Source organism: Mixophyes fleayi, chromosome 6 (genome assembly GCF_038048845.1).
Source record: "Mixophyes fleayi isolate aMixFle1 chromosome 6, aMixFle1.hap1, whole genome shotgun sequence".
NCBI lineage: Eukaryota > Metazoa > Chordata > Amphibia > Anura > Limnodynastidae > Mixophyes > Mixophyes fleayi.
The window spans coordinates 38242915-38262672 of record NC_134407.1 but is presented as its reverse complement, the minus strand read 5'-3'; the positions used below and the strand labels follow the sequence as shown (position 1 = coordinate 38262672).

The window sequence follows — 19758 nt, the reverse complement described above, 5'->3', positions numbered from 1 at the left end:
TTATTACATGTGAGACGAGGAGGTTCTTTATTGGTAATAGTGTCAAGCAGCTTTTTGTATAATATATTTTAATTAATAATGGCAAATCACACCAAAGAAAAACATAAAAATAGCAAATGGAAGCCAATGTCTGAAGTTTGAATTAATCAAAAGTCCAGAAGTACATCCTATAGACATAGTTATATTGTCCAGTTGATCATAAGGCAGTGTCATGGCAATAGGGTTTCTGGTATCCGCCTCAGAACCTTTTGGACTAGCCGTGGGAGGGATGAAAGGGAAACTAGGAGGCCAGATGATGGTCTTGCTTATAGAGGGATCTCTTCAAGTTTACCAGATGACAGGAGGAGAAATGCTGGACTGGACTCCGTACTGAAATAAGCGACTGGAATCTGAATCTGGTGGACTGGACCCTGGATGCAGAAACAGAGGGACTGAACCCACGGCCAGAGTCAGTACCCCCAAGGATCCAGAAACTCAAAACATTATTGTACCAAAAATGGGACTGGGAAGACTCAGAACTCAGGCAGCAGATTATCAGGAGTGACTACCTTCTGAACTGGATAACCCTGGAACTGGCCCCAGACAACTCAAACTCAGAACCTACATCATGCCTGGAACTGGAAGCCTGTACCCAGAGATGGCTCCAGAAGTTGGAAGACTCAGACCAGTAACCTACTACGCGAAATAGCCAGTAGATGATTCAGAGGAATAGTGTGAAGAGAGCTGGATTCACAAGAGGACTGAAAGCTGGAATTGGTAGAGCAGCAGATAGAACGAAGCTGAATCCACATGAAGGGTTAAGGTTGAAGCCTATACAGCAGCAAATAGAATGAATCTGAATCCACATGAAGGGTTAATGGCTAAAATCTGTACAGCAGCAGGCAGAATGAAGCTGAATCCACACAAAGGGTTAAGGTTGGAGCCTGTACAGCAGCAGACAGAATGAAGCTGAATCCAAACAGCAAAAATGGTCAGCTGGAGCTAGAAAAGTGTTGAACTGGCAATTAGCTGAGTATAGGAGGCGACTTTTATAATCTGCAGAGGAAGCTAATTGGTGGATGAAGTTAGGTGCTCAGAATTGGCAGGATGTAGCAAAATGTCTCACCCAAGACTGCAGTCTCCAGTACAGCAGACAGAAGTTACGCTTTGTCCCAGGATTTAGAATGCTGAATTCTGACGGGAGGAAGATGCACAGTTATATGATACCGCCGATTGGCATAAAGAGGACTAAGACCCGATTCATGACAAGCAGATGTTGTAAAATGAAGATCTTTCTTTTCCAGATATAGTACATGCAAAGATGGAAGGATGGATGGATGCATATGTTAGAGATATGTACTAATGAGAATTAAGACTTGCTCTTAAGTTAAAGTGGTGGTGGCTCCTCTATGTCTGTTCCTGTCAAGGAGACACTGGCATACACCTGCTGCTTGTGTAGACCATCTCTAGTCTTCAGTTCTGATGTACTGTGTGATGTCTGTGACCTCTGCTGGTCTGGACACTGGATGCAGAATGGAAGCTTCCAAATGAGTGCTGTACACATCCAATATATTTTGTCTGTACATGGGGAAACCCTCATCATGGAATGTTTATGTTAGAATACCGGAGAAAGGGGTTATAAATATCTCGGTTCCTCTATTGGTTCTCTAATGATCAATTATTAGGCTAATGTGTGTTCACCGGAGAAATCACATAGCTAAAAGTCAGTATTTACATAAACAAACATGAAGGCAGCCATACTGCAATCTTCAAATTGCAGTTGAGCTCAGAACTGATCTATACATATATTTCCTAATAAAATAAATGTCCTTATTCTAACTTGTGTCGCTGATATTACATTGGTGTTAATTCACTTTTAAGGTATTCTGTGTGTATGGTTAGCTGTCAATTCAGATGTATGCATGTGTATATTAAAAAAATCTCTATCTAATTTTAAATATTATTATAGTAGCTCAAACATTCTTAATAATATGTTACAAAATGATGAATCTGCTTTCTTTGAGTGCCTAGCAGTACCAAAATGTATGAGGGTAGATCTCTTAGTATTGTGCACATTCTTAAAAATCTGCTAAATGGTTTTTGAATGTTAGGAAAGTCATGTAAATATGATTGTCTCATTCTAAAATGTGAATATTTGCACTTTGTAAATGACTTCTAGTGAAAGGTCAGTGTGCTGTAAAAGTGGTTTGCAGTATCCAGCAATTTAGTTTAAAAAAAGAAAGACTCAGCAGGCGCTCAGTAGTCAGATATAATTTGCTTCATGGTAAAGAATTCAAAATACATTATTGCTTGCAGAAAAATTTCCAGAAAACAAGTCAATGACTCTCCCAATAGTGCATACTGTGTACTAGATGAAATGTATTTACAGCTATTGAATTCAATTTGCATGCACAATTTGGAGCATTATAAATGGGTTTGGAGCACTACAGCCATAATCTGATTAGACATTATTGTTATTGAGCATGATCATAACACAGTCATATTGTTTCTAAATTAGCCACAGAGAATAGGAATAGATAAAACTGCATTGAGTACAACATACTGCAGCTGATACACATTATACTGACCCAGTTTTCATGTTAACTGCAATCATTAAACACAGCAGCAGATGGCAGCAGTAACCTCATCGAGCCACACAGGATCGTCCAATTACTGGGGGAAGTAATAAAGGTTGCGCAGCGCACTTCCTACAATACCTCTTGTTGTTTAATGTCACAGACTTAATAGAGATGTCTAAACGGAGGGTGCTTGAGCTGTTTTATGATGTGGTCTCCCCATATTCCTGGTTGGGGTTTGAGGTCTGTCTATATTCGCCTATTTTTTAGAAACAGACAAATGTGCATTTGTGTTGAACTATAACCCAATAACGACTAATATGCAATGTATGTTAATAAACCTAGTTGTTCTCCTGCAAATCTGCATATTCTTTTATTCTTGCAACGAAACTGGGATGTACTAAACGGATCATTGCCAGTAGTTACATTATCTGCTATTAGTTGGCACTAACTTTTTTTTTTCTTTCACCCAATACTTGCAATAGAGAAAAAACAACTCAGCAGCACTTTATTAAAATTATTTTCAATTTAGTTTATTAAAGTATGAATTGCACTTTCATATACATTCCTGTTGATAAAAAAAACTTTCTTTACTAGACAGAGTAAATGAGTGTGATGAGCTGGGAATTGCTTGTGACTATAAAAATCAATGGAAGGGGTGAATAAATGTGTTTTCTACTTAATGTTAATTTTAATTAAGCAACCCATAACAAGGCTTCACATAAGAACTTATTTTGGGGAGTATGTATGTGTGTGTGTGTGTGTGTGTATGTATATATATATATATATATATATATATATATATATATATATATATATATATATATATATAATCTCTATCTCTGTTATTAATATAGTGGCACTAAGAACTCCTTCACATCAGTCCCTGCCCCATTGAAGCCTACAGTCTAAATTCATGCACACACACAGAGAGACAATTCCCTAACACACACACAGAGACTGTCTGAATTCCCTAACATACACATACACACACACACACACACACACACACACAGCGAGAGACTAGGGTCAATTTTGATAGACGCCAATTCACTTTATTTTCACACTTTTTGTTGTTGTATACCAGGGCAAATAGCATTACATTGGGTAGAGGAACTCAAAAATTTGCTAATTACGCAATATTAAAGCAGCTCCATAAAAAATGTTAAGGGATTTTCCATCTGTTTTTTACCTTGGTATTGTGCACATACAAACCTTCACTAAAAATATGGCTGACATTTAAACAATGAACTACATAGGATTTGCTGATTAGTGCGTTTATAACCTTTTCTATGTGAATTCAAGCTATTTTTTCCTCTGTGTAACAGGTCCTGTGCCGGTATAAGAATGTGTGGAATGTAGATGTTCAGTTACGTCCTGGGTTTCTTGCGGGAATAATGCATGCATCTGGTATGTAACAGAATTTAGAGCAAGGAACAGACACACAATGGGATGAGAAATTATGTGGTTCTGCTTTATAGCTGTCATTTACAACATTAGGCCCCTTGCAGACAGTATGATTTCTGCATCGTGTTATGAACATGGCTCTTGCATACCTCCCAACGGGACAGCCTCGGTTTCAGTGGGACTGTCCTGCTGGAATCGGGACAGCTGGGAGGTATGAACTCAAAACTGACTTACTGAGACGTCCCCATACAGCGCATGCGCAGGACACAAGAGCGACCCCTGCTATACACAAGTCAAAACTCTGTGGTGTTACCATGGAGATGGGTGGAGCAGAGATTGAGATGAAAGGGGGCGTGGCTTATTTTGTCTCGCTTTCGGGACTCTAAATGTTGGGAGATATGCCCTTATGTCATGGCCTATCAACAAAGGGCAGATCATCCAGAAATTTAATTTGAGTGATCAAATGTTGCCAGACTCCTCCATCACTCCCCTTCCCTACCATCCCCTTCCCTCCACTCCCCCTCCCCTCCATGGTTAAGGATGGACCTGGTTGCTACTTACCATTATCGTTTTGGGTGGTCTGTGTGTAGTGTGTGCGTGGGATGATTTTTATTTATTTTTTTTCTAGGGACTTTTCTGGGTGTTGTTTTTTTTTTTTTTTTATACATTTCAATTAAGCCAGGTCAAGAAAGAATACAATTATATTTTAATTTAATAAATTAGGGAATGAGGGTTTTGAGGAGTCCTTTATTTCATTTTTTTTGTTAGTAGTTTGGCAAGGTTATCAGGGATCAGTGCGGTTGCACATTTACCACTCCAGGGGCCACGTTTGTGTTAATTATTCTGGCTCCCACAGCCCAGGGTGGTCAGGAATTGCCCAAGCACTTTTCAGCAACGGTGTTATATAGGTTACACACAAAGGAGAGCTCCATTGCTAATGGTCATTGCTGAAATGGAAATAATAGGGCTGGCAGGCTTGGTATTAATCTGCAGTTACGTTTTACTGTACCACAGCTCACTCAGAAACAGGAGAGGTGGCAGGGTTCAGTGCTGAAACAGAAATTGTAATAGGGCTGTCAGTGTTCTTAAAAGTCTTCAGTGACATTCTACTGTGCCATAGCTCCTACAGAAACAGGAGGGGTGGCATTGTTCTTGTCACTCTCCAGTTTGTCATGATGATACTAATCCCTCTACCTCATGTGCTTAAGCCTATGTTCAAGTGCATAGTGGTTTTAAGTCAGGGAAACAAAAATGTAAATAAAAGCTTTTACTTTTGTAAAGAAATAAAAACCTCTCTAATAAAGGTGAAAGTTTACTGTAGAAAAACATAAACTTGCCAACATGCCTTTCTACCCAAAATATTACCAAGCATACCAGCATCAGCTAGCTCCCTTCTCTAAGCTAGATTTCAGCACCTCCAATCTACACTGTCATCATATTCACCCTCATCAATGTGTACATCATCCTCAAACAATAGTAATTCATCCCAGCAGAAGTCCGTGTACTTTTATGTAATTGCCGATAATGGCCTTCCGCATGAAATTTGTAGTTCATTTTATGACAGAGCTGTCACGATTTTTTGGCAATTTTTTTAGACCAGACCAAATGTCAAAATGTTGTGCTGACTCATCTACATCACCATTGGATTTCTTTGGAAAGCTTCGTTTTTTCCTAGAAGCAGTTTCCAGAGAAATTGAAGGAAGAGACGTTGTGCCATGTACCACTTGAGCTGTCATCCTGCTGACAAAGGAGCTCACTGCATCTCTTGAGATCTGGGTCAGTTGGAAAGAAAGAGAAGACATAGCTCTTAAACATAGGATCATGGTTCAAGCACAGATGGCAAAATGTAGTGATCCGATTTCAAGATGTTGAAAAATTTTGGATTCTGGCAAAGCGAATTAAGTACTTAATCTACAATTCCAATATAATTAGCGGATTTGCTTTGTTTTAATTCAATTCCTCTAGCTGCTTCTCAAAAAAGTCTAATTAGGGGACTCGCTTGACTCAAGCTAACAGTGTTTGCACTCTCTTCACAGGTGACTACTTTGCTGGACTAAAGTACATTCCCCCTCAAATTCCATTCTTCTTGCAGCTGCTGCTGCATTCTCCTACATGCTGTTTCAAAATCCCGAAAATTACCCTAAATATTTTGGGACACAGACAGCATCACCTGCATGTCATTTTTTTAAAAGGTTCTGTACCACCAACTTGAATTGCCATCCAATTCCCTGCAAAACAGGGAATATGATGGAAATTCCCCCGCTGTAATGCTCTAACAATATTGGTGGCGTTATCAGAAATCACATATCCTCAGGAGAGTCCAAGCAGGATAAGCCATGTTGCAATGACATCCCTTTTTCAAACATGTTGTCAGCGGTATTACTGCTGACCTGAACCTTGCCTCGTCTCTGATAACTACCTCTCACTCCCGTCTTCAAGACTTCTACCGTGCAGCTCCCCACTTATTGAATTCCCTGCCACGCTCAATCAGACTTTCCCACAGCCTTCAAATCTTTATATGCTCTTTGAAAACCCATCTCATTTTTAGAGGTGACCTTATCCTCAATAACACTATTCACACTAATGCACCCTCACAACTATCCTAATCTCCACTCTGAGCCACACTCACTCCTCTTGTTTCAGCTGTGCCCTCTTCCCTTCAGAATGTAAGCTCTCTAAGGAGCAAGGTTTTCCATACCGTTTGTTTTCATGTCTCCATCTATTTTGTCTGCCTTGTCTGTTCTTGTTTTATGTATATTCTTGTCTTCCTTACTGTACGGCGCTGTGGAGCACTGGGGTGCCTTATAAATCTACAATCTACTATATAAATGCCTAGTGGCGTGTGTAAAAAAACAAAAAAAACAAGCTGCAGCGCCACCTGCTGGGCAGAGTTATACACTGACCTATATATTTCTTGAAGGAGAAGTGACAGTTGGGAGTGGTTGGTGGTTGCCGGGGGTGACAGTGGGGAGTTTTTAACACCTTAAGTAGCTTGATGAAGGATGTGGCGATGAAGATGAAGGATGAGGTGATGGAGAAAAATGATGAGGTGGTGACATGTGGACAAAACCACGTTAAAAATGGGCGCTTGCGTCGGGAAGTAACGCTCTTCCCCTGAGGAGGCCTGGGCTAGGCCCAAATGCATGACAAGAACCTTTTTAACACCTTAAGTAGCTTGATTTGACTAGAATGCATGAGTATCATGCACGGGTTAACTTGTAATAATAATATGCCTCTTAGTGAAGCAGATGATACAGAGTAGCCTGCCTCTGAAAAATGTGACGTACTTGGGTACATGCTGCTGCTGTTCCTGCTGGTGAAGGCGGATCACCAACCCAGTGGGCTGTCAGTCATAATCATTAGTTTGCCCAGTTTCGCTTGTCCACATATCTGTGGTTAAGTGTACAGTGGGTAGAAAGGCATTTTGTAGCCCAATAATTACATTTTTACAAACCTTCTAGTGACGTTGAGGAATAGCTTTTGTAGTAAAATTGTGTTGTGATGGAATTTGGTAACGGGGACACAAGACCTCAAGTAATTGTCTAACACCAGCTGCATTAATAGTGGATATTGAACGCAGATCTAATACTAGCATAGTCATCATGGCGTCTGTGATCCGCTTCGCAACTGGGTGGCAGCTTTCATACTTGCTTCCTCTTGCAAAGGATTGTTTAACAGTCAATTGTTGTAAACTACTAGTGGTCTTCTTCATGGTCTGCTTCTGGGTTGAAGATCCACTGCCAGGAGCAGCAGCAGTGGGCCTAACGCTCAAGGATTCTTCTGAGAAGTCCTTGATAGTGGAGGAGTCATTTCGCATTAGCAGGTTTGATGCTGGACTAACTCTGATCACTTGTGAGGATATTGATGATGAAGGTGTTGTGGATGTAGATTGCAGGTGCTGGCATCTAGATGAGAGAATTGAGGTAGCTGATGCTGGACTGCTGCTTGTTTTTTTTTAGCCTAAGTTTCTGATTTTCCCAAGAGCTTTCCATGAACTTGCTTCAAATGGCTTAACATGGATGAGGATCCTAGATGGTTAAGATGGTAATGACTGTGGCTTTACAATGCTACAAATGGCTAGCCAACTGTTGTTTCTAGTGAGCTTCAGGTCCATGCTCGCGGATCTCCACAGTGATGCATGCAGCACTGAGTGTCCTGTGTTGCATTTCACCTGTATAGTGGCTGACCTGAAAGTGACCTCGGACACCGGAGTGCTCTGATAACACAGTGGTCTACTGTCTTCCCTGCTCACATCCATCAGGGTGTCCAATGCCCACTTGTTTGTTGCATCTTGCAAGAAATAGTGGTCCAGGGAGCCACCCCTGTTAAGCCGGTATTCATCACTGGCTGAATATTGAGGTCCTCCAGATCCTACACCAGGAATATCCAGGTAAGCCTTTTAAACAAACAAATAAATCTCTACTCTGACACTTCCTATACTCAGCTGTAAAAACAGGAAAAAGACACTTAAGAAGAGGAGGTGTCACATTGTGTCCACTGGAGGTGTCTCTGCTCAGCTAATCAGAAAGCTAACCCAATTATTAGGGCTGCCAGGTTTCGAGGAGGAAACCCTTTCATATGTCTGGTGCTACCCCTTAAACCACTTTAATTTACAAATAAACATCTTACAGTATTATATCAGATAATGTATCTTGTACTGTAGACCAAAAGGTTGCTGGGAGCCACAGAGATGTTCTATGACAAGGCCACAGGACAATCACTTTTAGATTTAGGTTACCAAACTCTGTGACTTCTGACATCCTTGTAATTTTAACATTATTGGGTAAAATAACTTTATTTTATAAAAACGTGTCTAAAAATCTAGAGGACGTGCGAGCAGTTAAAGAGCTGGTAAAGGCACTGTTTGAGATTAATAAATGTCAGTCTGTGTGTTACTGAGTTGAGTAAAATACATGAAACTGAGTAAATTTGTCCACCATGCTATTTTACCCCTCTGGCGGTTGTCATCTTAGAGGGCGATGCACTTCTCGAACAGTACAGACAAGGACTGGCAGACTTGTTGTGTAGACCTGCACTGTGTAGACTAGTGGATTTGTACAGATGGGAATGTCTAGTTATTTCTCTCTGGCAGTGATAACTATATTCTCATTTTTACCGTATTAGATCCCACTATGACACGGTCCTAAAGATGTTGGAGTAACTTTAGTTGTCTATAATGGACCGGTGGTTTAATACTTTTAACAGAGCAGCAAGTTAATGTTGAGTTAATAATGAAAAAAATATTTAAACTTTATGGTTATTATCTGAAAATTTCAATGTCTGGTTTTATAGATCCTATAAATCTGTTTGCAGTATTACATATATTTTCTGCTTACTCTTATATAGTAATAGAGCCTGTTACTTTAGGGACAGTACAGTATATCATCATTAGCTATTTATATAGCGCCACTAATTCCACAGCGCTGTACAGAGAGCTCACTCACATCAGTCCCTGCTCCATTGGGGCTTACAGTCTAAATTCTCTAACATACACACGGAGGAGGAGACTAAGGGCAATTTGATAGCAGCCAATTAAAATACTAGCATGTTTTTGGATTGTGGAAGGAAACCGGAGCACCCGGAGGAAACCCACGCAAACACAGGGAGCACATACAAACTCCACACAGATAAGGCCATGGTCGGGTATTGAACTCATGACCCCAGTGCTGTGAGGCAGAAGTGCTAACCACTAAACCACAGTGCTGCCCTCTATACAGAGGAGGAAAACTGTATAGAAGTTGGGAGTTGGTCATTGTAAAGTCTTCCATTCTCTTTACATTGATTCCCTGCTTCTCACAGAGTAAATATTGAACACTAATTAACACTAACACTCACAGATTATGAAAACGTTTGCACATAAATGCATTTTTTATTGATGTCTAATATGTAATGTGTACATTATTATATTGTGTAGACAATATATTGCAGCAGTTGAGCTTTCTAAAAATGACCTAATCATCTACAGGAGGGATGGGTAACAGGTGGCCCTCTGAGCCTACACCTGCAGCCCACAGAGCCTTCCTGCTTTATTGTCAGATTTGTTTGTTATAGCTTGTAACTCTTGTTTAAAATACATGCTGGTATGTCATTACAGATGGGTGTCTCTTCCTTTGATTCAATGTATTATTTTAAATTATTATGGAGATTAATTGCACACACCCAAAAGTGTATTGGGTTGCTCATTACTGATCTACAGTATGTCCATAATAAGCATACTCAAGGGATACTACTACCATGATGTTGAGTGAGTGGGAGTAGGAGTTGGCACTTAACTAGTTAATTCTGAGCTGCCGACAGACCCCTCCTCCTGCCGAACCCTGAGCTATCGGTTTAAAGTTAGGTGCCCAAAGGAGTTGGGCTTGTTTTTTCTAGCAGTGACTAATAATCAGGCTTATATCAGTGCTAACCATCCTGTGCCAGATCGTATTGTTGCCCATTCTACCAGTTCTGTTGGAGCGTCTTGGGCTGCACGAAATGGGGCCTCTGCGGATCAGTTCTGCAAAGCAGCCACCTGGTCCTCGGTCCATACGTTTACAAAATTTTACCAATTCAATGTCTTTGCATCGGCAGACGCCAGTTTTGGCCATAGTGCTCTACATGCCGGGCTATCGGAGCGGTCCCTCCATTCAAGGGGGCTGCTTTAGAAAGTCCCCATGGTAGCAGTGTCCCCCCAGATGGATGAAAGAGAAAATGATTTATATACTTAAATCTGTATCTTTGATTCCTTCTGGGGGACACTGCGTTCCCTCCCTTCTGCTTTTCTGTATGATGTTGGTTTGTTATCATCTTTGGGGCTTTATAATTAAACTGAGAGCTCAGGGAGTTGGAAGGGGAAGGGGTCTGTTGGCAGCTCAGAATTGACTAGTTAAGTGCCGAATCCTACTCCCCTCTCACTCAAACCCATGGTAGCAGTGTCCCCCAGATGGAATTGGAGAAACAGATTTATCGTAAGTATATAAATTCTCTTTTCTGATACAGGTAATCCATTTCAAGCCATGGTACCAAGTAAAGGAGCATACATGATACAGGACTTGGAGAGAGTTTCCAGGTTTTTCCAGGTCCCTCTACATCAGCCCAGTGATGTGTTCCATGTTATTATGAAAGGTTAGTATTGAAATTGAATGAGTTGTAACATGTTTCATGTTTCAGCCTTTGGACAGTGACCAGGTTCAGGTTTGGTCTCTAAATAATCACTGGTGCAAGTCCGTACTGGCCTTGCAAAAAGTACATTCCAAGAAGCATGAAAGTCTTGCAGAGCTTAATTTCATAAAAGCTGTAGAATATAAGTATAATCATGGCTGCTGGGCTGGTTGCTTGGTTGAAAGGCATTTAACAAAAATAGCTAATTACAGAAAGAGGCAAGGAACATAAGCTGAGAGACATGGGATCCTTTCTCATGGTTAGGTGCAGATTTATCCCAATGAATATTAGGTATAGGACAATATATAGTAATAGGTCTTGTGCTCCTATTGATCATTGTGAAATACCTCCCTATACTACTTTAGTGCCTACAGGTAAGTAAAAATAGACCTGAATATCTAGCATTTTATGAGAATGTTGGAATTAGGGCAAACAAATGATGATATCGGGGTATCAGACGGCAGATATAGAATTGTTCGAATATTCAGTCGATTACAAAATGGAGTCTAGCAGCCATGATTGTATTTATATTCTACAGCTTTTATGAAATTAAGTTTTGCAAGAAATAAAAATGTTTATGACTTTCATGCTTCTTGGAACGTACCCTTTGCAAGGCCAGTACGGACTAGCACCAGTGATTATTTAGAAACCTAGATAAGAGAAATGATGTGTCTATACATCAGGGATCCTTGACATGATGTTAGGGAGGCGCATTCTCTGAATGTGGGGGAACAAGTAATAACGTGATTAATAGTTATTCAATCATTGTAAAGGTCATTACAAATGTCAATTAAAAACGCCCCTCTAAGTAGGGGATGTTTGTAAAACGTGTACGAATGTATAATCATTACCTTCTGATCTGTCCTAGACCGGATGGTCCGTATACATGCAAGTTAATAAACTTGACTATATAAAAATATCATGTCTTCAGACAACTCCTTTTGAAAAAGCTACAATAGTTTAAAGCACAATGGTGGTGGTGGTTGGCTTGGTTGATAACTGGTGCGGTGCATTTCTGTTGTGCACCAGTTTTCATAAATGTCCCCCAACGTGTCCTGTTTGTTTCTGTCAAAATAATGTTATCGTTAAGCTTGTTTGTAAGGAAATGTACACTATGATTGTTTGAGACCTACATTTACCGTTATGCTATTTTTTTGATAAATGTTTGGTTGTCCTAGTATGTACTTGTATGTCTTTTATAATGATCATGAGCTGTAAGTGAAGACTTAGAAATTGCATGTTCACTTTTTTTTTCAGCTATGTTGAGAATTTAGTTTTACATTTTTTTTTGTATACGGTAATAGCAGCTTTACATAAAAATAAAAAAATTGTGCACTCTCTCCATAGATGCATCGGTTGCACTGACCCAAGTAACCAATTGATTACCATTCCAAAAAAAGCAATAATTTGTCTTCCTCCGTACTCCTTCTCAGTAACATTTCAGAGTCCATTTACACAGGCAGCCTCCCAGCCATGCGCTTTGTCACTGCTGTTCAGATGTCGCATCCAGAATTCCTAGAGTCAGTTTCCCGGGAGCTCTGGATGCGGATCTGGTCTGAGGTTAGTGTCACTTCATTTACTAAGGTTGCAGTATCAAACTTATTTATATTTCACTACTGTATAGGTGGTGTTACTGCATATGTTTTATTCATGTTATTTGTTCCAACAGGATCAAGATATTTCAGAACCGGAGAGTATTCTGAAGGTAATAATTGTAACAGTTGGCCTGTGCATGAAAACATGTGCTTTTCTTTATTTTTATTCAGTGTTTGAGGGCAAGTTACTAACATAGTGCCAAGGTTAAATCGGCGCTGAAACAGCAGCAACCAATCCAACATCTCCTTTCATTATCTGAATTCCCCTTGAGCGATAAAAGCTATTGTCTGATTGGTTTAGGGCAGATTTGTTGGTGAATAACTCCCTTTGTCATTGCTCTTTGTGATGAACATGAGTGAAATTGCTATACAGGTACAATGTTTTTATTTATTTATTAATTTACCTTTCACACTCCTTAAGTACATAACCGTAATTAACATGTGCACAACATTTGAATTGTGCAGGTGCTACTTTTAATGGCATTAACGATTACTCAGAATATATCAATGTAGGATACTGTGATGCTTTCCAACAAGCATTTCTCCTATAACCTGTGTATGATTTCCTTTTTCTATGCTCTGTGGATCTTATAGGCTGCTAAAAAAGCATTAATGCCTGAAGATCAGGCTAAAATGTTGCTGAGCACAATATCTTCTCCAGAAGTTAAAAACAGACTCAAGAAAATCACAGACAAAGCTTTGGGATACGGGGTAAGTAGTGAGCAGGATAGTGTTGTTTTGTAAAGTTATCATTTTAGCTCACAGTTAAATTCAGTCCGTTACATACGTCCATCAGTTACCGACATTCCATTAAGCTTTCTACTGATTTCGCTTCAGCTTTCAACATATCTCATATAACCTCTTAACCCACACCGTGATGGCCATTTCCTTGACCTTGTATCTTCTCACCTCTGTGACATCTTTCTCTAATCTATCATTCTCACTTTCTGACCACAACCTCCTTTCCTTCCACAGCTCCTTTCCTCCAACTTTTGCACCCAAAACCCTGCAAACACTATGCAACCTGCTCTTTCATATCTCCTTTCTGTCTTGCCCTAATGCAGCAGTCTCCTTTTACAACTCCACCATCTTCACAACCCTAGATGAAAGCCTCCCATGCTACCACACTTCATCTTTGTCATTCTGAGCCCCTACCTTGGCACTCCAAGCTCACTCGCTAACTTCAGAGATGCTCCCATTCCACGGAGCGCCTCTGGAGAAGTCCCGCTCTGATGCAGACTTTATTCATTTCTCAGTCTTCCTGTTATCCTATTATGCCACTCTCTCTTGCCAAATAGTCCTACTTCAAAGTCCTTATCTCCTCCCAGTCCAAAAACCCCTGTTCTACCATCAACTCCCTTCTCTGCCCTCACCACCTACAACTTGGTTTCTTCAAGCGGAAAATAGATTCCACCTGCCATAATATTTCCTCTTTATCTCTCCCTTCCCCCACCCCAGCCCATTTTAAAGACCCTGCCACGCTCTCTGCCATGACTTCTGTTGCTCTCACCAAGGTCACTAATGATCTACTCTTGGCAAAGTGGAAAGGCCACTTTTCCCTGCTCTTGCTTCTTGACCTCTCTGCCGCTTTTGACACAGTTGACCATCCTTTCTTTACTCCTTGACACACTTCACTCCCTTGGTCTTCGTAGCACTGTCATTTACTGATTTACTTTCTACCTCTCTGATCATTCTTTCAGTGTCTCTTTCTCTGATACCTGCACCCCTCCTGTTCCTCTATCTGTTCCTCAAGGCTTTGTTCTTGGCCCATTACTTTTCTCTTTATACCTTCGCTCTTGTTCAACTCATCCGCTCCTTTGACCTTCAATAGCACCTTTATGCCAATGACCCTTTAATCTACCTTTCCTCCCCTGATGTCTCCCTTCCTCCTCTCCCGTGCGTCTGATCTGCCATATCCGCTATCTCAAACGTGACATATCCAAAACTGAAAAACCGTGCTCAATATAAAAGTATATCTGATTGCATGTATAAAATTGCCTTATTTAATAAAACAAATAGAAGCAGAAAAAAATATAACACAATATCACATAATTAATGAAGAGTAAAAAAAAAAGAAGTAATATCAATCCTAAAAAATGGAATTCTAAAAAAAAATAGGTAAAAAGTCTTAAGTGCCAAATCCTCTCAATTAAGCAGTGGATATCCAAAATGTCCAGTACTGAAGAAATAATCACATCCCAATGCAACAAATAGAATGTCAAGAATATAGGGAAATCCAATGTACTTACTGTTGAAAGATCTCCTCTTGATGGTGATGACACAGGGTAAGCGTTGGCCGGCTCCTTGATAGTAGTGGGTGTGAGAGACAATGATCCTGAGGCACTGTATCGGTGAAGGAAGTCTGCGTACGTTCCACTGCGGAACGCACATGTCCCTTCCGATCGGCAGATTATGACCTGAAAGTGGAATAGGCGGCAACCAAACGTGTTTCGTCACTTTAGTGACTCTTTCAATGGGGAATGCAGGAGTCCTGAGTGTATAGGTTTATTGACGCCTATTCCACTTTCATGTCATAATCTGACAATTGGAAGGGACATGTGCGTTCTGCAGTGGAACGCTCGCAGACTCCCTTCACCGATACAGTGCCTCAGGAACGTTTTCTCGCACACCCACTCCTATCAAGGAGATGGCCAATGCTTACCCTGTGCCATCACCATCAAGAGGAGATCTTTCAACAGCAAGTATATTGGATTTTCCCATATTCTTGACATTCTATCTGTTGAATTGGGATGTGATTATTTCTTCAGTACTGGACATTTTGGATATCCACCCTCTATCCAATGGTTAATTGAGAATTTGGAACTTAAGACGTTTTGCCTATTTTATTTTTAGAATTTGTTTTTAGGATTGATACTACTTCTTTTTTTACTATTCATTAATCATGTGATATTGTTATTTTTTTAATGCTTCTGTTTTTGTTTGCATGTATAAAATTGCCTCATTTAAAGAAACAATCAGATATACTTTTATTTTAAACGCGCGGTTTTAGAGCGCTGGATCTACTATATTTTCTACAGTTACTCTTGGACAGGTCTGGACAACCTGCACGATCTCTAGCAGCCAATCCGTGCTTTCACTGGTTTGTCGTGCACACTAATTATCTTTTGTTTATATCCAAAACTGAGCTTATCTTTCCACAACCTAGCATCACATCCCCTCCTCTGATCTTGCTTAAGGTTGATGGTGTCACCCTTTCCATTGTTCCCTACGCACACTGCCTGGGGGTCTTAAAGCTATTTTGTCCCCACTTGGCTCTGTGACAAGTGCCTCGGACTCGTGTTGAAGGAATGGTGGTCAGCCGGGATCCTTTTGCACATCTGGAGAAGCTGACCCAAGCTTCAACCATTCTGGAAGGAAGTAATCGCCCTAGCCACCAATGTTATTGAACAACAGATCTATTTTTAAACTTAACGCATTTTGCTGCCTCTATCTGTTTTACAAGCAAGGCTACCGGGAGAATTTAAAACTTTATTAGAATCAGGCTAGTTATAACAATTCACCCAGTTGGCTTCAGCAAAAAACCATTGTATACCCTTCTATACATCGTATCCTTCTTAATAGATTAAAATAACTTCTGAATTCTTTTGGCAACCTTGTCTGGATGGGAGCAAATTATTTAAACAATATTTTCTGTACACACAGGAAACCTGAAAGAAAAAAATTGTCATTTATACAAATCTGTTGCAAATGTAACATCAGACAAAGTTAAAAACACATTGGGTAACTTTTCAAGATTGTCTGTTACACCTTCCACTACATTTCTGTAATATTTTAATTTCCTTCTTTTCTTCTTTTGCTATTTCTTTGCAGATTTTTGGTATGCCTTCTATTGTGGCTCATATAAATGACAGACCTCAGCTGTATTTTGGATCTGATCGCTTTGAGATTCTAGCGCATGAGCTGGGTGAGTATATAAGTACAATCTAATAACACATTTCACAATCTGCTTGTTTAATCAGAAATGCATACACAGTGGGGAAAAAGCCCTAAATATTTCTTTTGACCTTTTACTATCTGAAATTTTCATAGGTTGTCAGAATATCTGTTTACTAAAGAAACCATTTACTGAATCTGTAGTTGATATCCCAAATTTCTAAGAAAGGCCATGACCACTCATTGCAGGAAGTAGCAGGAGAACATTTGACCCTGCATCACCTTTGTTGTCCATTATGTATTGCAGCCTCAATCTAAGGCTGAACTATTTGCTTAGTAGGGGAGACTATAGTACATAGACTCCATTATTGCCAGCCACGTTGGTGCAGTGTGGGTGTCGAGCAGGCAGCCTATGTGGTCTGTGCATAGGCTGACACATCGAATACTACTAAATGCAGCCGCACAATTCATACTACAGTACAATATTCTATGAATGAATGACACAGCTGCAGTGAGTAGTATGCGATGTGGCAGCCTATGCACGGGCCGCATCTCTGTGAGGCAGTAGCTAGATCCCCCTTCAGACAGATCATGTGACTGTAGCAGTCACATGGTACACAGTGCTGGAGGCTGCTGCAAATCTTCTGGTGCAGCTGGAAGTCACTGTTGGAGAAAAAGGTAATGTAAAGGGTTAATGTGATTTGGGAGGGGGCGTGTGTGTAAAGCATGTGGGCAGAGGGGGCGTGTGCGTGTGTGTGCGCGCGTGTGTGTGTGTGTGTGTGCGCGCGTGTGTGAAGCATGTGGGCAGAGGGAGGGGGTGTGTAAAGCATGTGTTCAGAGGGAGGACGTGTGTGTGTGGGCAAAGGGGGCGTGTGTGTGTGTGAAATCGTGTGCATCTCTATGACAGCGTTACAGGGCTCCTTTCCTAGACTATGGGAGCCCTGAAGCACCAAATTGCTGTATTCTCTAATGAGGATATATTAAATTATTCCTTGCCTTGCGCTTTTCACCTGCTAAGAACACCCCCCAAAGATGCACAACCACACCCTCAATGGTCAGGCTACACCCTCTTTGGCAGCACATAAATTTATGTGCTAGTCTACTATAGGGGGGGGGGGGTCCAGAGTTCCTCTTTGCGGCCCTGCTGATCGGTGAGATACTCCATAGGGCTACATGAGTCTCAAACGCTAATAGTTGTTAATAGGCCTAAGTTTCCAAATAGGGCAAATGTCACTTGGAGGTAAATACATGACAGCAATTTATCTCAGATTACAAATGTAAAGTAAAAATTTGTCACTTTTTCATATTGGGAACATTCCCAAATATATGTAATTTAACTTGTGTCTTTGTGTTTATTCATTGTAATAAGAGTCAGTAAGCCTCTATTGAGCTTTCACTACAATGTGTAAGACTCGGAGAATAAAAGTGAAACTCCACACGAGAGAGTTCTCCATTTTAATACAATATCTCCCCTTTTCTTGTAGGTGAAAAATGGTTGGGACCAGTGCCACAAAAATCCAGACTGTGACACAAGAGAGGACGTCTTGGCAACATGAAGTTGCGGCTACGGTGGTGGTGGTAAAAGCCAGTGGGTTGTTAACCTGTCCTTGTGTGATTTATTGTGTGTGTGCCCCTGATCTTCTTTTCACCAAAAGTGTCTGCTACAAGCTGAAAACCTATTGGATTGATAACACTGTATTAATAAACAGTGCACCATTATGTGATATATTTTAGTAGAATTAATATAATTGGCTTACAGCCAAAAATAAATTAATTTAAATTAAACATTAATTGAAATTTGATTCCCTGGTTAAATTTGGGACTTGAGCCATTAAAGGTTAAGAGCCTCTGTTGTAGGCCACTAATCCTGCCTTGGTTAATAAATTCAGTCTGCATTGGAACAGATTATTGATCTTTGTGTGTTTTACTATTAAATTACACCACAGTTGTTCAAATTCAAGTTTATACCTGCAGGGTACCATGTTGCTTTGGGATTTCAGACCATCATCCCTAATCATTACATGCTCTCTGTTCCTCATTTAAATGGGCTTTGTTATGCATGTTTTGATGCTATCCAATAACGATTGTCGAATCTCGATTTGTGTTTCCATTGCACAAATATTTATTCTCAAAAAATAGCAGAATAATTCAAGCGGAATAATAAGAAGTACAGCCGTTACTTATCGCAGGCGCTCTGGATCCAGTGAACAGTCATTCAGGTCTGAAGTCTGTGGTCAAGATGACTGAACACTACATGAAAATCTACTGCTTATATGCAGACAGAAACACAGTAAAACAATGCAGATGGTGTGGCTTGCTTCTATTGGTCCAGGCTTCAGGAAGGTCGAGGAAGTTGCAGATCATAGGCTAGTTCAAACTAAAGAATCCAAAGGTGGGGGTCTCTCTCTCTCCAGGGGATGTGCTCCGAACTTCCCGCCAAGACCCCAGTTTCAACTAGTCCATTAGCATTTTATAGTCCGTATCACATTAAAGGTTTATTCCTTAACATCAATAACTAGAGTATGCAATGAGCGATCTCTTCGCTGAATGAACCGGACAGCTGCTGATGAATGGGGGATTAAAATGATACCAGACATGACACATTTTCTTTAACCTGTACCATATGTTTTACTAATATGCATATAACTTATAATATTACACATAAACACTACTATATTTTGACATAAATAACTGTGTTGCAACTACAATTAATGTGTACTGTTTACAAATGTGAGTGTTCGTGCGAATGTATATAAAAGTGTAAAAACTGTTTATTGCCACGTGTTGCTGCTGGATACGCCCTTCCTCTTTTTATATTGGCTAGCAACTGATCAGTTTATTTCCAATTGAATAAATTGTTTCTCTATACTTTTATACATGTTTTTGTGGCTTTTTTTTTGTTTTTGTAAGAATGTAAAAATGTGTCAGTCACAGATTTAAAACGTGCTAGTATTTGCTTTATTAAAAGCAGGATCCACTGTAGTGTTCAAACCTACAAAATAGATAGATGAAGAGCTAATTGTATGAGAAAATACTGATTTAAATATTATTCTAACACAATACATTTTTTTAAATTTCCTCAAGTATCATTCAAAACTAGCATGATATCAAAACTTTTGCACATACTCCAAAATTAACGTGTGTGTGTGTGTGTGTTAGCGAATTTA

At 40.1% G+C, this 19758-nt stretch overlaps 1 protein-coding gene across 1 annotated transcript; it reads left to right on the top strand.

Annotated features, from left to right (window-relative positions):
• Positions 1-2659: 2659 nt before the first annotated feature.
• On the top strand, positions 2660-18496 carry LOC142161075 (glutathione S-transferase kappa 1-like). The gene is made up of 8 exons (XM_075216327.1): positions 2660-2798; positions 3884-3965; positions 10941-11066; positions 12562-12662; positions 12772-12807; positions 13292-13408; positions 16529-16622; positions 18076-18496. Exons 1-8 carry the CDS (start codon positions 2730-2732, stop codon positions 18117-18119), a joined length of 669 nt encoding a protein of 222 aa, XP_075072428.1. The 5' UTR covers positions 2660-2729; the 3' UTR covers positions 18120-18496.
• Positions 18497-19758: the final 1262 nt, after the last annotated feature.

Bases quoted from the DNA above. Each gene is read 5' to 3' on its own strand.
- LOC142161075 (XM_075216327.1), top strand. From the start codon at position 2,730: ATGTCTAAACGGAGGGTGCTTGAGCTGTTTTATGATGTGGTCTCCCCA. The intron at 11,067-12,561 runs GTTAGTATTGAA...CCATTTACACAG, and splicing joins GTTCCATGTTATTATGAAAG to GCAGCCTCCCAGCCATGCGC. The intron at 13,409-16,528 runs GTAAGTAGTGAG...ATTTCTTTGCAG, and splicing joins ACAAAGCTTTGGGATACGGG to ATTTTTGGTATGCCTTCTAT.